At 60.3% G+C, this 21,731-nt stretch overlaps 1 protein-coding gene across 1 annotated transcript in view; it reads left to right on the top strand.

Annotated features, from left to right (window-relative positions):
* LOC137371067 (protocadherin-16-like) overlaps positions 1–21,731 on the top strand; it is a 579,474-nt gene that overhangs the window by 461,272 nt on the left and 96,471 nt on the right. Inside the window, exon 15 of the mRNA XM_068032966.1 lies at positions 12,779–12,990. Coding sequence (XP_067889067.1) covers positions 12,779–12,990 — 212 coding nt within the window. The remainder of the gene's footprint in view (positions 1–12,778; positions 12,991–21,731) is intronic.

Below are 21,731 nucleotides of genomic sequence, written 5' to 3'. Positions count from 1 at the left end.
CACTCACCCCAACCCCCACACTCACCTCACCCCCGCACACTCTCCCCACCCACTCACACTCATCCCAACCCCCCCACACTCATCCCACCCCCCCCACTCACCCATCCCCCCCACTCACCCCAAACCCCACACTCACCCCACCCCCGCACACTCTCCCCACCCCCCCCACATTCATCCCAAGCCCCCCACACTCATCCCACCCCCCCCACACTCACCCCACCCCCACACTCTCCCCACCCCCCCACACTCATCCCACCCCCAAAGTCTCCCCACCCCCCACACTCTCCCCATCTCCCACACTCTCCCCACCCCCCACACTCTCCCCATCTCCCACACTCTCCCCACCCCCCCACACTCATCCCAACCCCCCCACACTCATCCCACCCCCCCCACACTCACCCCACCCCCACACTCTCCTCACACCTGACACTCTCCCCAGCCCCCACCCCCCCACTCACCCATCCACCACACTCACCCCACCCCGAAACTCACCCCAGCCCCCACCCCCACAGTCTCCCCATCCCCCACACTCTCCCCATCCCCCCACACTCTCTCCATCCCCCCACACTCTTGCCATCCCCCCACACTCTCTCCATTCCCCCACACTCGCCCCAACCCACACACTCGCCCCAACCCCCGCACTCGCCCCAACCCACGCACTCGCCCCAACCCCTGCACTTGCCCCACCCCCGCACTCGCCCCACCCCCTCACTCGCCCCACCCCTGCAACTCGCCCCACCCCCGCACTCGCCCCATCCCTGTACTCGCCCCAACCCACACACTCGCCCCAACCCACACACTCGCCCCAACCCCCGCACTCGCCCCACCCCCACACTCACCCCTTCCCCCACACTCACCCCTTCCCCCACACTCACCCCTTCCCCCACACTCACCGCATCCCGCACACTCTCCCCATCCCCCACACTCTACCCATCCCCCACACTCTCCCCACCCCCCACACTCACCCCTTCCCCCACACTCACCTCTTCCCCCCCACTCACCCATCCCCCACACTCACCCCATTCCCCACACTCTCCCCATCCCCCACATTCTCCCCATCCCCCACACTCTCCCCATCTCCCACACTTTCCCCAACCCCATCCCCCACACTCTCCCCAGCCCCCACACTCTCCCCACCCCGCACACTCACCCCACCCCACACTCACCAGACCCACACACTCACCCCATCCCCCACACTCACCCCATTCCCCACACTCACCCCATTCCCCACACTCTCCCCATCCCCCACATTCTCCCCATCCCCCACACTCTCCCCATCTCCCACACTTTCCCCAACCCCATCCCCCACACTCTCCCCAGCCCCCACACTCTCCCCACCCCCGCACACTCACCCCACCCCACACTCAACAGACCCACACACTCACCCCACCCAACACTCACCCCACCCAACACTCACCCCACCCCCCTCACTCACCCCATCCCCCACACTCACCCCACCCCCCACACTCACCCCATCCAACACTCACCCCACCCAACACTCACCCCACCCCCCTCACTCACCCCATCCCCCACACTCACCCATCCCCCACACTCACCCCTTCCCCCCCACTCACCCATCCCCCACACTCACCCCAACCCCCACACTCACCCCATTCCTCACACTCTCCCCACCCCCGCTCACTCTCCCCACCCCCCACACTCACCCCACCCCCACACTCATCCCAACCCCCCCACACTCATCCCACCCCCCCACACTCACCCCACCCCCACACTCTCCCCACCCCCCACACTCACCCCACCCCCACACTCTCCCCACCCCCCACACTCTCCCCATCTCCCACACTCTCCCCATCCCCCACACTCACCCCTTCCCCCACCCTCACCCCTTCCCCCCCACTCACCCATCCCCCACACTCACCCCAACCCCCACACTCACCCCATCCCCCACACTCACCCATCCCCCACACTCACCCCTTCCCCCCCACTCACCCATCCCCCACACTCACCCCAACCCCCACACTCACCCCATTCCTCACACTCTCCCCACCCCCGCTCACTCTCCCCACCCCCCACACTCACCCCACCCCCACACTCATCCCAACCCCCCCACACATCCCACCCCCCCACACTCACCCCACCCCCACACTCTCCCCACCCCCCACACTCACCCCACCCCCACACTCTCCCCACCCCCCACACTCTCCCCATCTCCCACACTCTCCCCATCCCCCACACTCACCCCTTCCCCCACCCTCACCACTTCCCCCCCACTCACCCATCCCCCACACTCACCCCAACCCCCACACTCACCCCATTCCTCACACTCTCCCCACCCCCCCCACACTCATCCCAACCCCACCACACTCATCCCAACCCCCCCACACTCTCCCCACCCCCCACACTCTCCCCACCCCCCCACACTCATCCCAACCCCCCCACACTGTCCCCACCCCTGCACACTCTCCCCCCCCCACACTCATCCCAACCCCCCCACACTCTCCCCAGCCCCCACACTCACCCCATTCCCCACACTCTCCCCACCCCCCACACTCACCGCACCCCCACACTCTCCCCACCCCCCACACTCTCCCCATCTCCCACACCCTCCCCATCCCCCACACTCACCCCTTCCCCCACACTCATCCCAACCCCCCCACACTCATCCCACCCCCCCCCACTCACCCATCCCCCCCACTCACCCCAACCCCCACACTCACCCCACCCCCGCACACTCTCCCCACCCCCCCACACTCATCCCAACCCCCCCACACTCATCCCACCCCCCCCCACACTCATCCCACCCCCCCCCACTCACCCATCCCCCCCACTCACCCCAACCCCCACACTCACCCCACCCCCGCACACTCCCCCCACACCCCCACATTCATCCCAACCCCCCACACTCATCCCACCCCCCCCACACTCACCCCAACCCCACACTCTCCCCTCCCCCCCACACTCTCCCCACCCCCCACACTCATCCCACCCCCCCTCACTCACCTCACCCCCACACTCACCCCACCCCCACACTCTCCCCACCCCCCACACTCTCCCCACCCCCCACACTCATCCCAACCCCCCCACACTCATCCCACCCCCCCCACACTCACCCCAGCCCCACACTCTCCCCACCCCCCCACACTCATCCCAACCTCCCCAAACTCATCCCACCCCCCCACACTCACCCCACCCCCACACTCTCCCCACCCCCCACACTCTCCCCACCCCCACAATCTCCCCATCTCCCACACTCTCCCCACCCCCCACACTCTCCCCATCTCCCACACTCTCCCCACACCCATCCCACCCCCCCCCACACTCACCCCATTCCCCACACTCTCCCCATCCCCCACATTCTCCCCATCCCCCACACTCTCCCCAACCACATCTCCCACACTCTCCCAACCCCGACACTCTCCCCAGCCCCCACACTCACCCCAGCCCCCACCCCCACACTCTCCCCACCCCCGACACTCTCCCCAGCCCCACCCCCACACTCTCCCCATCCCCCATCTCCCACACTCACCCCACCCCCCACACTCTCCCCAGCCCCCACACTCATCCCAGCCCCCACCCCCACACTCTCCCCAGCTCCCACCCCCACATTCTCCCGAGCCCCCACCCCCCACACTCACCGCATCCACCACACTCACCCCACCCCCAAACTCACCCCAGCCCCCACCCCCACAGTCTCCCCATCCCCCACACTCTCCCCATCCCCCCACACTCTCTCCATCCCCCCCACACTCTCTCCATCCCCCCACATTCTTGCCTTCCCCCCACACTCTCTCCATTCCCCCACACTCACCCCATCCCCATCTCCCACACTCTCCCCATCCCCCGCACTCACCCTACCCCCGCACTCACCGCAGCACCATACTCACCCCAGCCCCCACCCCCACACTCACCCCATCCCCCACCCCCACACTCACCCCAGCCCCCACCCCCACACTCTCTCCGACCCCACACTCACCCCGACCCCACACTCGCCCCAGCCCCACCCCCACACTCTCCCCACCCCCCTCACTCACCCCATCCCCCACACTCACCCATCCCCCACACTCATCCCAACCCCCCCACACTCATCCCACCCCCCCTACACTCACCCCACCCCCACACTCTCCCCATCTCCCACACTCTCCCCATCCCCCACACTCACCCCTTCCCCCACACTCACCCCTTCCCCCCCACTCACCCCTTCCCCCCCCACTCACCCATCCCCCACACTCACCCCAACCCCCACACTCATCCCAACCCCCCCACACTCATCCCACCCCCCCCACACTCACCCCACCCCCACACTCTCCCCACCCCCCACACTCACCCCACCCCCACACTCTCCCCATCTCCCACACTCTCCCCATCCCCCACACTCACCCCTTCCCCCACACTCACCCCTTCCCCCCCACTCACCCCTTCCCCCCACACTCACCCATCCCCCACACTCACCCCGACCCCCACACTCACCCCATTCCTCACACTCTCCCCACCCCCGCACACTCTCCCCACCCACCCACCCACACTCATCCCAACCCCCCCACACTCATCCCACCCCCCCCCACACTCATCCCACCCCCACCCTCTCACCCCACCCCCACACTCACCCCTTCCCCCCCACACACCCCTTCCCCCCCCACTCACCCATCCCCCACACTCTCCCCACCCCCGCACACTCTCCCCACCCCCCCACACTCATCCCAACCCCCCCACACTCATCCCACCCCCCCCACACTCACCCCACCCCCACACTCTCCCCACCCCCCATACTCACCCCACCCCCACACTCTCCCCACCCCCCACACTCTCCCCACCCCCCACACTCTCCCCATCTCCCACACTCTCCTCATCCCCCACACTCATCCCTTCCCCCCCCACTCACCCATCCCCCACACTCACCCCACCCCCGCACACTCTCCCCACCCCCCCACACTCATCCCAACCCCCCCACACTCATCCCAGCCCCCCACACTCTCCCCACCCCCCCACACTCATCCCACCCCCGCCACACTCACCCCACCCCCACAATCTCCCCACCCCCCCACACTCATCCCACCCCCGCCACACTCACCCAACCCCCACACTCTCCCCACCCCCACACTCTCCCCACCCCCCCACACTCATCCCACCCCCCCACACTCACCCCACCCCCAAACTCACCCCAGCCCCCACCCCCACAGTCTCCCCACCCCCCCCACACTCATCCCACCCCCCCCACACTCACCCCACCCCCACACTAACCCCACCCCCACACTCTCCCCACCCCCCCACACTCATCCCAACCCCCCCACACTCACCCAACCCCCACACTCTCCCCACCCCCCCACACTCATCCCACCCCCCCCACACTCACCCCACCCCCAAACTCACCCCAGCCCCCACCCCCACAGTCTCCCCATCCCCCACATTCTCCCCACCCCCACAGTCTCCCCATCCCCCACATTCTCCCCACCCCCACACTCTCCCCATCTCCCACACTCTCCCCACCCCCCCACACTCTCCTCACACCCGACACTCTCCCCAGCCCCCACCCCCAAACTCACCCCAGCCCCCACCCCCACACTCTCCCCACCCCCACACTCTCCCCACCCCCACACTCTCCCCATCCCCGCACTCGCCCCACTCTCGCACTCGCCCCACCCTCGCACTCGCCCAACCCCCGCACTCGCGCAACCCCCGCACTCGCCCAACCCCCGCACTCTCCCCACCCCCACACTCTCCCCATCCCCACACTCACCCCATCCCCTGCAACCCGCCCCACCCCCGCACTCGCCCCACCCCTGCACTCGCCCCAACCCCCGCACTCGCCCCAACCCACGCACTCGCCCCAACCCCTGCACTCGCCCCACCCCCGCACTCGCCCCACCCCCGCACTCGCCCCACCCCTGCACTCGCCCCACCCCTGCAACTCGCCCCACCCCCGCACTCGCCCCACCCCTGCAACTCGCCCCACCCCCGCACTCGCCCCACCCCCGCACTCGCCCCACCCCTGCAACTAGCCCCACCCCCGCACTCGCCCCACCCCTGCACTCGCCCTAACCCCTGTACTCGCCCCATCCCCCACACTCACCCCTTCCCCCACACTCTCCCCATCCCCCACACTCACCCCTTCCCCCACACTCACCCCATTCCCCACACTCACCCCATTCCCCACACTCTCCCCATCCCCCACAGTCTCCCCATCCCCCACACTCACCCCTTCCCCCACACTCACCCCATTCCCCACACTCTCCCCATCCTCCACACTCACCCCTTCCCCCACACTCACCCCATTCCCCACACTCACCCCATTCCCCACACTCTCCCCATCCCCCGACACTCTCCCCAGCCCCCACACTCACACCAGCCCCCACCCCCACACTCTCCCCACCCCCGACACTCTCCCCAGCACCCACCCCCACATTCTCCCCATCCCCATCTCCCACACTCTCCCCACCCCCGACACTCTCCCCATCTCCCACACTCACCCCACCCCCCCACACTCTCCCCAGCCCCCACACTCATCCCAGCCCCCAACCCCACACTCTCCCCAGCTCCCACCCCCACATTCTCCCGAGCCCCCACCCCCACACTCACCGCATCCACCACACTCACCCCACCCCCACACTCTCCCCATCCCCCACACTCTCCCCATCCCCCACACTCTCCCCATCCCCCCACACTCTCTCCATCCCCGCACACTCACCCCATCCCCATCTCCCACACTCTCCCCATCCCCCGCACTCACCGCACCATCATACTCACCACAGCCCCCACCCCCACACTCTACCCGATCCCACACTCACCCCAGCCCCCACCCCCACACTCTCCCCGATCCCACACTCACCCCAGCCCCCACCCCCACACTCACCCCAGCCCCCACCCCCACACTCACCCCATCCCCCACTCCCAGACTCACCCCATCCCCCATCCCCACACTCACCCCACCCCCACACTCACCCCATCCCCACACTCACCCCACCCCCACACTCACCCCAGCCCCCACCCCCACACTCTCCCCGACCCCACACTCACCCCAGCCCCCACCCCCACACTCTCCCAGACCCCACACTCACCCCGACCCCACACTCACCCCAGCCCCCACACCCACACTCACCCCGACCCCACACTCACCCCAGCCCCCACCCCCACACTCTCCCCACCCCCACACTCACCCCATCCCCCACTCCCAGACTCACCCCATCCCCCATCCCCACACTCTCCCCATCCCCGCACTCGCCCCAACCCACACACTCGCCCCAACCCCCACACTCGCCCCACCCCCGCACTCGCCCCAACCCCCGCACTCGCCCCAACCCCCGCACTCGCCCCAAACCCCGCACTCGCCCCAACCCCCGCACTCGCCCCAACCCCCGCACTCGCTCGAACCCCCGCACTCGCCCCACCCCCGCACTCGCCCCAACCCCCGCACTCGCCCCAACCCCGCACTCGCCCCACCCCCCCCACTCGCCCCAACCCCCGCACTCGCTCGAACACCCGCACTTGCCCCACCCCCGCACTCGCCCCAACCCCCGCACTCGCCCAAACCCCCGCACTCGCCCCAACCCCCGCACTCGCCCCAACCCTGCACTCGCCCCACCCCCGCACTCGCCCCACCCCTGCAACCCGCCCCACCCCCGCACTCGCCCCACCCCTGCACTCGCCCCAACCCCCGCACTCGCCCCAACCCACGCACTCGCCCCACCCCCGCACTCGCCCCACCCCCGCACTCGTCCCACCCCTGCAACTCGCCCCACCCCCGCACTCGCCCCACCCCTGCAACTAGCCCCACCCCCGCACTCGCCCCACCCCTGCACTCGCCCTAACCCCTGTACTCGCTTCAACCCACTCACTCGCCCCAACCCACACACTCGCCCCAACCCCCGCACTCACCCCAACCCCCACACTCTCCCCATCCCCCCAGACTCATTCCACCCCCCCACACTCACCCCACCCCCCTCACTCACCCCATCCCCCACACTCACCCGATCCCCCACACTCTCCCCATCCCCCACACTCACCCCTTCCCCCACACTCTCCCCATCCCCCACACTCACCCCTTCCCCCACACTCACCCCTTCCCCCACACTCACCCCAACCCCCACACTCTCCCCATCCCCCCAGACTCATTCCACCCCCCCACACTCACCCCACCCCCCTCACTCACCCCATCCCCCACACTCACCCCATCCCCCACACTCTCCCCATCCCCCACACTCACCCCTTCCCCCACACTCTCCCCATCCCCCACACTCACCCCTTCCCCCACACTCACCCCTTCCCCCCCACTCACCCAACCCCCACACTCTCCCCATTCCCCACACTCACCCCATTCCCCACACTCTCCCCATCCCCCACACTCTCCCCATCTCCCACACTCTCCCCATCTCCCACACTCTCCCCAACCCCATCTCCCACACTCTCCCCATCTCCCACACTCACCCCAACCACTTCTCCCACACTCTCCCACCCCCGACACTCTCCCCAGCCCCCACACTCACACCAGCCCCCACCCCCACACTCTCCCACCCCCGACACTCTCCCCAGCCCCCACACTCACACCAGCCCCCACCCCCACACTCTCCCCACCCCCGACACTCTCCCCAGCCCCCACCCCCACATTCTCCCCATCCCCATCTCCCACACTCTCCCCACCCCCGACACTCTCCCCAGCCCCACACCCACACTCTCCCCATCCCCCATCTCCCACACTCACCCCACCCCCCCACACTCTCCCCAGCCCCCACACTCATCCCAGCCCCCACCCCCACACTCTCCCCAGCTCCCACCCCCACATTCTCCCGAGCCCCCACCCCCACACTCACCGCATCCACCACACTCACCCCATCCCCACACTCTCCCTATCCCCCCACACTCTCCCCATCCCCCCACACTCTCTCCATCCCCGCACACTCACCCCATCCCCATCTCCCACACTCTCCCCATCCCCCGCACTCACCGCACCATCATACTCACCACAGCCCCCACCCCCACACTCTCCCCGATCCCACACTCCCAGACTCACCCCATCCCCCATCCCCACACTCACCCCACCCCCACACTCACCCCAGCCCCCACCCCCACACTCTCCCCGACCCCACACTCACCCCTGCCCCCACCCCCACACTCTCCCAGACCCCACACTCACCCCGACCCCACACTCACCCCAGCCCCCACCCCCACACTCTCCCCGACCCCACACACCCCAGCCCCCACCCCCACACTCTCCCAGACCCCACACTCACCCCGACCCCACACTCACCCCAGCCCCCACACCCACACTCACCCCGACCCCACACTCACCCCAGCCCCCACCCCCACACTCTCCCCACCCCCACACTCACCCCATCCCCCACTCCCAGACTCACCCCATCCCCCATCCCCACACTCTCCCCATCCCCGCACTCTCCCCAACCCACACACTCGCCCCAACCCCCACACTCGCCCCACCCCCGCACTCGCCCCAACCCCTGCACTCGCCCCAACCCCCGCACTCGCCCCAACCCCCGCACTCGCCCCAAACCCCGCACTCGCCCCAACCCCCGCACTCGCTCGAACCCCCGCACTCGCCCCACCCCCGCACTCGCCCCAACCCCCGCACTCGCCCCAACCCCGCACTCGCCCCAACCCCCGCACTCGCCCCAACCCCGCACGCCCCACCCCCCGCACTCGCCCCAACCCCCGCACTCGCTCTAACACCCGCACTTGCCCCACCCCCGCACTCGCCCCAACCCCCGCACTCGCCCCAACCCCCGCACTCGCCCCAACCCCGCACTCGCCCCAACCCCCGCACTCGCCCAAACCCCGCACGCCCCACCCCCCGCACTCGCCCCACCCCCACACTCACCCCATCCCCCACTCCCAGACTCACCCCATCCCCCTTCCCCACACTCACCCCATCCCCCACCCCCATACTCACCCCATCCCCCTTCCCCACACTCACCCCATCCCCCACCCCCACACTCTCCCCATCCCCGCACTCGCCCCAACCCACACACTCGCCCCAACCCCCACACTCGCCCCACCCCCGCACTCGCCCCAACCCCCGCACTCGCCCCAACCCCCGCACTCGCCCCAACCCCCGCACTCGCCCCAAACCCCGCACTCGCCCCAACCCCCGCACTCGCTCGAACCCCCGCACTCGCCCCACCCCCGCACTCGCCCCACCCCCACACTCGCCCCAACCCCGCACTCGCCCCAACCCCCGCACTTGCCCCAACCCCGCACTCGCCCCAACCCCCGCACTCGCTCGAACACCCGCACTTGCCCCACCCCCGCACTCGCCCCAACCCCCGCACTCGCCCCAACCCCCGCACTCGCCCCAACCCCGCACTCGCCCCAACCCCCGCACTCGCCCAAACCCCGCACGCCCCACCCCCCGCACTCGCCCCACCCCCACACTCACCCCATCCCCCACTCCCAGACTCACCCCATCCCCCTTCCCCACACTCACCCCATCCCCCACCCCCATACTCACCCCATCCCCCTTCCCCACACTCACCCCATCCCCCACCCCCACATTCTCCCCATCCCCGCACTCGCCCCAACCCACACACTCGCCCCAACCCACACACTCGCCCCAACCCCCACACTCGCCCCACCCCCGCACTCGCCCCAACCCCCGCACTCGCCCCAAACCCCGCACTCGCCCCAACCCCCGCACTCGCCCCAAACCCCGCACTCGCCCCAACCCCCGCAATCGCCCCAACCCCCGCACTCGCCCCAACCCCCGCACTCGCCCCAACCCCGCACTCGCCCCAACCCCCGCACTCGCCCCACCCCCCGCACTCGCCCCAACCCCCGCACTCGCTCGAACACCCGCACTTGCCCCACCCCCGCACTCGCCCCAACCCCCGCACTCGCCCCAACCCCCGCACTCGCCCCAACCCCGCACTCGCCCCAACCCCCGCACTCGCCCAAACCCCGCATGCCCCACCCCCCGCACTCGCCCCACCCCCACACTCACCCCATCCCCCACTCCCAGACTCACCCCATCCCCCTTCCCCACACTCACCCCATCCCCCACCCCCACCCTCACCCCAGCCCCCACCCCCACACTCACCCCAGCCCCCACCCCCACACTCTCCCAGACCCCACACTCACCCCGACCCCACACTCACCCCAGCCCCCACCCCCACACTCTCCCCACCCCCACACTCACCCCTTCCCCGCACTCGCCCCAACCCACACACTCGCCCCAACCCACACACTCGCCCCACCCCCGCACTCGCCCCAACCCCCGCACTCGCCCCAACCCCCGCACTCGCTCCAACCCCTGCACTCGCCCCACCCCCGCACTCGCCCCAACCCCCGCACTCGCCCCAACCCCGCACTCGCCCCACCCCCCACACTCGCCCCACCCCCCGCACTCGCACCATCCCCCGCACTCGCCCCATCCCCCGCACTCGCCCCATCCCCCTGCACCCGCCCCATCCCCCTGCACTCGCCCCACCCCCAGCAATCGCCCCACCCCCGCACTCGCCCCGCCCGTCGCCTCACCCCTGCACTCTAACCGCCCCACACCCCGCACTCGCCCCACCTCCGCACTCGCCCCAACCCCCGCACTCGCCCCACCTCCGCACTCGCCCCACCCCCTGCACTCGCCCCACCCCCCAACTTGCCCCACCCCCCAACTTGCTCCACCCCCCATACTCGCCCCACCCCCCTAACTCGCCCCACCCCCAGCACTCGCCCCACCCCCAGCACTCGCCCCACTCCCGCACTCGCCCCAGCCCCCCCACTCACCCCACCCCCAGCACTCGCCCCACCCCCCCGTACTCGCCCCACGCCCGCACTCTCCCCACCCTCCGCACTCTCCCAACCCCCCGCACTCACCCCATACCCATCTCCCACACTCACCCCTTCCCCCACCCCCACTTCATCCCCCACACTCGCCCCATTCCCAACTCGCACACTCACACACATCACCCCTCTCCTACCCAGCCACATCCTATACCCCACACACATCGCCAGGTGCCTCCCCCATCCACCACCACCCCATATCCCTCAGCCATGACACCATTAAACCAGTCTCAGGCTGATTTTACCCTGTGCCCCAGGCCTGAAACCACCAACACTGGATCAGCCAATGTTGTAAAAGGTATCGGACGATTCTTAAACGAACTGATCAGGTCACGAGTTTTACACTAGGCGACAAGTTGAAAATTGATGTATCTGATTGGATATACTTTCCTGGTCATTTATTTCCCATCTGCACTCTGTGTGAAAGAACATTTCAGAGGGACACATAACACTCGACACAGGCAAAACACTGAACAGTAAGAATCATATTATCAGCTGTATCCCGGGGTCTCCAGGGATATATTCGAAAACTCAATTTCCAGAGGAATTCCTGCCACTGGGTCAGAGCGGACTGGGGTTGAGCCCAGTGCCAGTACTGAGGGAGTGCTGCACTGTCGGAGGGTCAGTACTGAGGGAGTGCTGCACAGTCGGAGGTGACATCTTTCAGATGAAATGTGAAACGAAGGACTGGTCTCAGTTGGATATAAAAGATTCCACGGCGCTAATTTCAGGAAAAGCAGGGAAGTTCTCTCTGGTGCTCTACCCATTATTTTTTTGTCACCCAACATGGAAAAAAAAATTAGTCATTCATTCCGTTGCTGTTTGTGGGATTTTTACTGAGTGCAAATTAGCTGCTGCAGATCCGATGAAACTGTCGCTGCTCCTCCGACTAATAAATTATTTTTGGATCTATTCGAGATATTTCTCAGGCGGGTTTAGATATATATTTATGTCGGTCATTTAGCAGACTGAATTCAGTCTTAATGTGACTCCCGGGCTCCTGTGTACAGGCAGTGAAGGTATTCATTCCGGTCCCCAGGTGATATCTCGGTGAAGAGTTCGTCAGGACTGGACTTCGAACAAACCCCCAAGTTACGCCTTGTGGTTAGAGCGGAATTCTCGTCCTCCTTCATTTTCACTGCTGTCACCCTCAGCCTTCAGGATGTAAACGATAATTTGCCACATTTCCAGCTACAAAATTATGTGGCATTTATCTGGGAGGCCCAGGGCTACAGCACACCCATCATGCAGGTAGGAAACAGAGAAGGTTGATGAAGGGAGTGCGGCGGATTTTGTTTATATAGATTTTAAGAAAGAATTTCACAAAGTACTATATAAAAGGCTGGTTAACAAAACAGAGGCTCATGAAATAGGAGGGTCAGTGTCCAATTGGATTAAAAATTGGTTTCAGGACAGAAACAGTGAGCCATGGTAAATGGTTGTTTTTCAGACTGGAGGATGGTAGACTGTGGTGTTCCCCAGGGGTCAGTGATTTTTGAACATGTGTAAATGTCGAGGGTGGACAGTTAACTCAGTTGGCTAGTGTGTGATATAGAAAAGCGCCAAAAGTGCAGGTTCAATCCCCATACAGGCTGTTGTTGTTTATGAAGGCCTGCATCATCGCCTTGCCCCATGCTTGAGGAGTGGTGACCAACTGTGTCTGTCTAATGGGGAGCGATGCCTATGGCCCTTTGGGACTATGGCTAGAGCAAGATATTGGAATACAGAGTGACAAATAGTGAGGATGATATGAACCATCTGCAACAGGACATTGATAGGCTAGCAGAATGAGCAGAGAGGTGGCAGATAGAATTTCATACAGGAAAGTGTGAGGTGATGCATTTTGGCAGAAGGAGTAGGGAGAGGAAATATATACTTAATGGCACAGTTCGAAAGAGTGTGCAGGAACAGAGGGGTGCATGTGCATCGATCTTTGAAGGTGGCAGGACATATTGAGAGAGTGGTTAGTAAAGCATATGGGATCTTGGGCTTCATAAATAGAGGCATTGAGTACAAAAGCGGGGACGTTATGCCGAACCTTTATAAAGCTCTGGTTAGGCCCCAAATGGAGTATTGAGTCCAGTTCGGGTCACCACACTTCAGGAAGGATGGGAGGGTCCAGGGATGGAGGATTTAGCTACAAGGTTGGGTTGGAGAAGCTGGGGTTGATAGAGGTGTACAAGATTATGATAGGCTTAGATAAGGGAGACAAAGAAAAGCTGTTCCCATTAGTTGATGGTACAAGGACTAGGGGACACAGATTGAAGGTTTTGGGCAAGAGATACGGGGGGATGTGAGGAAGAACTTTTTTATGCAGCAGGTGGTGACGACCTGTAACTTGCTGCCTCGAGGGTGGTGGAAGCGGAGACAATGAATCATTTCAAAAGGTAATTAGACGGGCACTTGAGGGAATTAAACTTGTAGGGCTACAGGAAGAGAGTCAGAGGATTGGGACTGATTGCATTGCTGTACAGAAAGCCGGCATGGACTCCATGGGCTGAAGGGCCTCCTTCTGTGCCGCATATGTCACTATCTGTATCACACGTAAATCTGAAGTTGACACTTCATTGATTATGCGAGTCTGAGCTCAGGCTACACTCACCCAGCTGTTCAGGGCTACAAATAGCAGCCCAAATCTCAGCGTGGATCATAGATTATTAATGTTCCAATTCCAGGGAGCGGGAGTGCAGTTAAACCTGGACACAGAATGCTGGGCAATGGGCAAATTTTCCCTTCAGAGAGATATGTGTACACTGACTGGTGTCTCTAAGTCCCTCTCTCTCAGGGTGATATCTGTACACTGACTGGTGTCTCTCAGTCTCTCACACTTCGAGTGATATCTGTACAATGACTGGTGTCTCTCAGTCCCTCTCTCTCAGGGTGATATCTGTACACTGACTGGTGTCTCTCAGTCCCTCTCTCTCTGGGAGATATGTGTACACTGACTGGTGTCTCTCAGTCCCTCTCTCTCAGGGTGATATCTGTACACTGACTGGTGTCTCTAAGTCCCTCTCTCTCAGGGTGATATCTGTACACTGACTGGTGTCTCTCAAACCCCTCTCTCTCAGGGTGATATCTGTACACTGACTGGTGTCTCTCAGTCCCCTCTCTCTCAGGGTGATATCTGTACACTGACTGGTGTCTCTCAGTCCCCTCTCTCTCAGGGTGATATCTGAACACTGACTGGTGTCTCTCAGTCCCCTCTCTCTCTGGGAGATATCTGTACACTGACTGGTGTCTCTCAGTCCCTCTCTCTCTGGGAGATATCTGTACACTGACTGGTGTCTCTCAGTCTCTCACACTTCGAGTGATATCTGTACAATGACTGGTGTCTCTCAGTCCCTCTCTCTCAGGGTGATATCTGTACACTGACTGGTGTCTCTAAGTCCCTCTCTCTCAGGGTGATATCTGTACACTGACTGGTGTCTCTCAAACCCCTCTCTCTCAGGGTGATATCTGTACACTGACTGGTGTCTCTCAGTCCCCTCTCTCTCAGGGTGATATCTGTACACTGACTGGTGTCTCTCAGTCCCTCTCTCTCAGGGTGATATCTGTACACTGACTGGTGTCTCTAAGTCCCTCTCTCTCAGGGTGATATCTGTACACTGACTGGTGTCTCTCAAACCCCTCTCTCTCAGGGTGATATCTGTACACTGACTGGTGTCTCTCAGTCCCCTCTCTCTCAGGGTGATATCTGTACACTGACTGGTGTCTCTCAGTCCCCTCTCTCTCAGGGTGATATCTGTACACTGACTGGTGTCTCTCAGTCCCCTCTCTCTCAGGGTGATATCTGTACACTGACTGGTGTCTCTCAGTCCCTCTCTCTCTGGGAGATATGTGTACACTGACTGGTGTCTCTCAGTCCCTCTCTCTCAGGGTGATATCTGTACACTGACTGGTGTCTCTAAGTCCCTCTCTCTCAGGGTGATATCTGTACACTGACTGGTGTCTCTCAGTCTCTCACACTTCGAGTGATATCTGTACAATGACTGGTGTCTCTCAGTCCCTCTCTCTCAGGGTGATATCTGTACACTGACTGGTGTCTCTAAGTCCCTCTCTCTCAGGGTGATATCTGTACACTGACTGGTGTCTCTCAAACCCCTCTCTCTCAGGGTGATATCTGTACACTGACTGGTGTCTCTCAGTCCCCTCTCTCTCAGGGTGATATCTGTACACTGACTGGTGTCTCTCAGTCCCCTCTCTCTCAGGGTGATATCTGTACACTGACTGGTGTCTCTCAGTCCCCTCTCTCTCTGGGAGATATCTGTACACTGACTGGTGTCTCTCAGTCCCTCTCTCTCTGGGAGATATCTGTACACTGACTGGTGTCTCTCAGTCTCTCACACTTCGAGTGATATCTGTACAATGACTGGTGTCTCTCAGTCCCTCTCTCTCAGGGTGATATCTGTACACTGACTGGTGTCTCTCAGTCCCTCTCTCTCTGGGAGATATCTGTACACTGACTGGTGTCTCTCAGTCTCTCACACTTCGAGTGATATCTGTACAATGACTGGTGTCTCTCAGTCCCTCTCTCTCAGGGTGATATGTGTACACTGACTGGTGTCTCTCAGTCCCCTCTCTCTCAGGGTGATATGTGTACACTGACTGGTGTCTCTCAATCCCCTCTCTCTCAGGGTGATATGTGTACACTGACTGGTGTCTCTAAGTCCCCTCTCTCTCAGGGTGATATCTGTACACTGACTGGTGTCTCTCAGTCTCTCACACTTCGAGTGATATCTGTACAATGACTGGTGTCTCTAAGTCCCCCTCTCTCTCAGGGTGATATCTGTACACTGACTGGTGTCTCTCAATCCCCTCTCTCTCTGGGAGATATCTGTACACTGACTGGTGTCTCTCAGTCCCCTCTCTCTCTGGGAGATATCTGTACACTGACTGGTGTCTCTTAGTCCCTCTCTCTCAGGGTGATATCTGTACACTGACTGGTGTCTCTCAGTCTCTCACACTTCGAGTGATATCTGTACAATGACTGGTGTCTCTCAGTCCTTCTCTCTCAGGGTGATATCTGTACACTGACTGTTGTCTCTCAGACCCTTTCTCTCAGGGTGATATCTGTACACTGACTGGTGTCTCTCAGTCCCTCTCTCTCAGGGTGATGTCTGTACACTGACTGGTGTCTCTCAGTCCCTCTCTCTCAGGGTGATATCTGTACACTGACTGGTGTCTCTCAGACCCTTTCTCTCAGGGTGATATCTGTACACTGACTGGTGTCTCTCAGTCCCTCTCTCTCTGGGAGATATCTGTACACTGACTGGTGTCTCTCAGACTCTCACACTTCGAGTGATATCTGTACAATGACTGGTGTCTCTCAGTCCCTCTCTCTCAGGGTGATATCTGTACACTGACTGTTGTCTCTCAGACCCTTTCTCTCAGGGTGATATCTGTACACTGACTGGTGTCTCTCAGACACTTTCTCTCAGGGTGATATCTGTACACTGACTGGTGTCTCTCAGTCCCTCTCTCTCTGGGAGATATCTGTACACTGACTGGTGTCTCTCAGACTCTCACACTTCGAGTGATATCTGTACAATGACTGGTGTCTCTCAGTCCCTCTATCTCAGGGTGATATGTGTACACTGACTGGTGTCTCTCAGTCTCTCACACTTCGAGTGATATCTGTACAATGACTGGTGTCTCTCAATCCCCCTCTCTCTCAGGGTGATATCTGTACACTGACTGGTGTCTCTCAATCCCCTCTCTCTCTGGGAGATATCTGTACACTGACTGATGGCTCTCAGTCCCCTCTCTCTCAGGGTGATATCTGTACAATGACTGGTGTGTCTCAGTCCCTCACTCTCTCAGGTAGATATCTGTACACTGACTGGTGTTTCTCAGTCCTTCTCTCTCTCAGGGTGATATGTGTACACTGACTGGTGTCTCTCAGTCCCCTCTCTCTCAGGGTGATATGTGTACACTGACTGGTGTCTCTCAATCCCCTCTCTCTCAGGGTGATATGTGCACACTGACTGGTGTCTCTCAGTCCCCTCTCTCTCAGGGTGATATGTGTACACTGACTGGTGTCTCTCAATTCCCTCTCTCTCAGGGTGATATCTGTACACTGACTGGTGTCTCTCAGTCCCCTCTCTCTCTGGGAGATATCTGTACACTGACTGGTGTCTCTCAGTCTCTCACACTTCGAGTGATATCTGTACAATGACTGGTGTCTCTCAGTCCCTCTCTCTCAGGGTGATATCTGTACACTGACTGGTGTCTCTCAGTCCCCTCTCTCTCAGGGTGATATCTGTACACTGACTGGTGTCTCTCAGTCCCCTCTCTCTCAGGGTGATATCTGTACACTGACTGGTGTCTCTCAGTCCCCTCTCTCTCTGGGAGATATCTGTACACTGACTGGTGTCTCTCAGTCCCTCTCTCTCTGGGAGATATCTGTACACTGACTGGTATCTCTCAGTCTCTCACACTTCGAGTGATATCTGTACAATGACTGGTGTCTCTCAGTCCCTCTCTCTCAGGGTGATATCTGTACACTGACTGGTGTCTCTCAGTCCCTCTCTCTCTGGGAGATATCTGTACACTGACTGGTGTCTCTCAGTCTCTCACACTTCGAGTGATATCTGTACAATGACTGGTGTCTCTCAGTCCCTCTCTCTCAGGGTGATATGTGTACACTGACTGGTGTCTCTCAGTCCCCTCTCTCTCAGGGTGATATGTGTACACTGACTGGTGTCTCTCAATCCCCTCTCTCTCAGGGTGATATCTGTACACTGACTGGTGTCTCTCAGACCCTTTCTCTCAGGGTGATATCTGTACACTGACTGGTGTCTCTCAGTCCCTCTCTCTCTGGGAGATATCTGTACACTGACTGGTGTCTCTCAGACTCTCACACTTCGAGTGATATCTGTACAATGACTGGTGTCTCTCAGTCCCTCTCTCTCAGGGTGATATCTGTACACTGACTGTTGTCTCTCAGACCCTTTCTCTCAGGGTGATATCTGTACACTGACTGGTGTCTCTCAGACACTTTCTCTCAGGGTGATATCTGTACACTGACTGGTGTCTCTCAGTCCCTCTCTCTCTGGGAGATATCTGTACACTGACTGGTGTCTCTCAGACTCTCACACTTCGAGTGATATCTGTACAATGACTGGTGTCTCTCAGTCCCTCTATCTCAGGGTGATATGTGTACACTGACTGGTGTCTCTCAGTCTCTCACACTTCGAGTGATATCTGTACAATGACTGGTGTCTCTCAATCCCCCTCTCTCTCAGGGTGATATCTGTACACTGACTGGTGTCTCTCAATCCCCTCTCTCTCTGGGAGATATCTGTACACTGACTGATGGCTCTCAGTCCCCTCTCTCTCAGGGTGATATCTGTACAATGACTGGTGTGTCTCAGTCCCTCACTCTCTCAGGTAGATATCTGTACACTGACTGGTGTTTCTCAGTCCCTCACTCTCTCAGGTAGATATCTGTACACTGACTGGTGTTTCTGAGTCCTTCTCTCTCTCAGGGTGATATGTGTACACTGACTGGTGTCTCTCAGTCCCCTCTCTCTCAGGGTGATATGTGTACACTGACTGGTGTCTCTCAATCCCCTCTCTCTCAGGGTGATATGTGCACACTGACTGGTGTCTCTCAGTCCCCTCTCTCTCAGGGTGATATCTGTACACTGACTGGTGTCTCTCAATCCCCTCTCTCTCAGGGTGATATGTGTACACTGACTGGTGTCTCTAAGTCCCCCTCTCTCTCAGGGTGATATCTGTACACTGACTGGTGTCTCTCAATCCCCTCTCTCTCTGGTAGATATCTGTACACTGACTGGTGTCTCTCAGTCCCCTCTCTCTCTGGGAGATATCTGTACACTGACTGGTGTCTCTAAGTCCACCTCTCTCTCAGGGTGATATCTGTACACTGACTGGTGTCTCTCAATCCCCTCTCTCTCTGGGAGATATCTGTACACTGACTGATGTCTCTCAGTCCCCTCTCTGTCAGGGTGATATCTGTACAATGACTGGTGTGTCTCAGTCCCTCACTCTCTCAGGGTGATATCTGTACACTGACTGGTGTTTCTCAGTCCTTCTCTCTCTCAGGGTGATATGTGTACACTGACTGGTGTCTCTCACTCCCCTCTCTCTCTGGTGATATGTGTACACTGACTGGTGTCTCTCATTCCCCTCTCTCTCACGGTGATATGTGTACACTGACTGGTGTCTCTCAATCCCCTCTCTCTCAGGGTGATATGTGTACACTGACTGGTGTCTCTAAGTCCCCCTCTCTCTCAGGGTGATATCTGTACACTGACTGGTGTCTCTCAGTCCCTCTCTCTCAGGGAGATATCTGTACACTGACTGGTGTCTCTCAGTCCCTCTCTCTCAGGGTGATATGTGTACACTGACTGGTGTCTTTCAGTCCCCTCTCTCTCAGGGTGATATGTGTACTCTGACTGGTGTCTCTCAATCCCCTCTCTCTCAGGTGATATGTGTACACTGACTGGTGTCTCTAAGTCCCCCTCTCTCTCAGGGTGATATCTGTACACTGACTGGTGTCTCTCAGTCCCTCTCTCTCAGGGAGATATCTGTACACTGACTGGTGTCTCTCAGTCCCTCTCTCTCAGGGTGATATCTGTACACTGACTGTTGTCTCTCAGACCCTCTCTCTCAGGGAGATATCTGTACACAGACTGGTGTCTCTCAGTTCCTCTCTCTCAGGGTGATATCTGTACACTGACTGGTGTCTCTCAGTCCCTCTCTCTCTGGGAGATATCTGTACACTGACTGGTGTCTCTCAGTCTCTCACACTTCGAGTGATATCTGTACAATGACTGGTGTCTCTCAGTCCCTCTCTCTCAGGGAGATATCTGTAAACTGATTGGTGTCTCAGTCCCCCTCTCTCTCAGGGTGATATCTGTACACTGACTGGTGTCTCCCAGTCCCTCTCTCTCAGGGTGATATCTGTACACTGACTGGTGTCTCTCAGTCCCTCACTCTCATTGGTGAAATCTGTACACTGACTGGTGTCTTTCAGTCCCTCACTCTCTCAGGGTGATATGTGTACACTGACTGGTGTCTCCCAATCCCCTTGCTCTCAGGGTGATATGTGTACACTGACTGGTGTCTCTCAGTCCCCTCTCTCTCAGGGAGATATCTGTACACTGACTGGTGTCTCTCAGTCCCTCTCTCTCAGGGAGATATCTGTACACTGACTGGTTTCTCTCAGTCCCTCTCTCAGGGGGATATCTGTACACTGACTGGTGTCTCTCAGTCCCCTCTCTCTCAGGGTGATGTGTGTACACTGACTGGTGTCTCTCAATCCCCTCTCTCTCAGGTGATATGTGTACACTGACTGGTGTCTCTCAGTCTCTCACACTTCGAGTGATATCTGTACAATGACTGGTGTCTCTCAGTCCCTCTCTCTCAGGGTGATATCTGTACACTGACTGTTGTCTCTCAGACCCTTTCTCTCAGGGTGATATCTGTACACTGACTGGTGTCTCTCAGTCCCTCTCTCTCAGGGTGATGTCTGTACACTGACTGGTGTCTCTCAGTCCCTCTCTCTCTGGGAGATATCTGTACACTGACTGGTGTCTTTCAGTCTCTCACACTTCGAGTGATATCTGAACAATAACTGGTGTCTCTCAGTCCCTCTCTCTCAGGGTGATATCTGTACACTGACTGTTGTCTCTCAGACCCTTTCTCTCAGGGTGATATCTGTACAATGACTGGTGTCTCTAAGTCCCCCTCTCTCTCAGGGTGATATCTGTACACTGACTGGTGTCTCTCAATCCCCTCTCTCTCTGGGAGATATCTGTACACTGACTGGTGTCTCTCAGTCCCCTCTCTCTCTGGGAGATATCTGTACACTGACTGGTGTCTCTTAGTCCCTCTCTCTCAGGGTGATATCTGTACACTGACTGGTGTCTCTCAGTCTCTCACACTTCGAGTGATATCTGTACAATGACTGGTGTCTCTCAGTCCCTCTCTCTCAGGGTGATATCTGTACACTGACTGTTGTCTCT

Source organism: Heterodontus francisci, chromosome 6 (assembly GCF_036365525.1).
Source record: "Heterodontus francisci isolate sHetFra1 chromosome 6, sHetFra1.hap1, whole genome shotgun sequence".
Taxonomy (NCBI): domain Eukaryota; kingdom Metazoa; phylum Chordata; class Chondrichthyes; order Heterodontiformes; family Heterodontidae; genus Heterodontus; species Heterodontus francisci.
The sequence above is the reverse complement of the archived record's forward strand: the minus strand, read 5'-3'. Positions and strand labels throughout refer to the sequence as shown.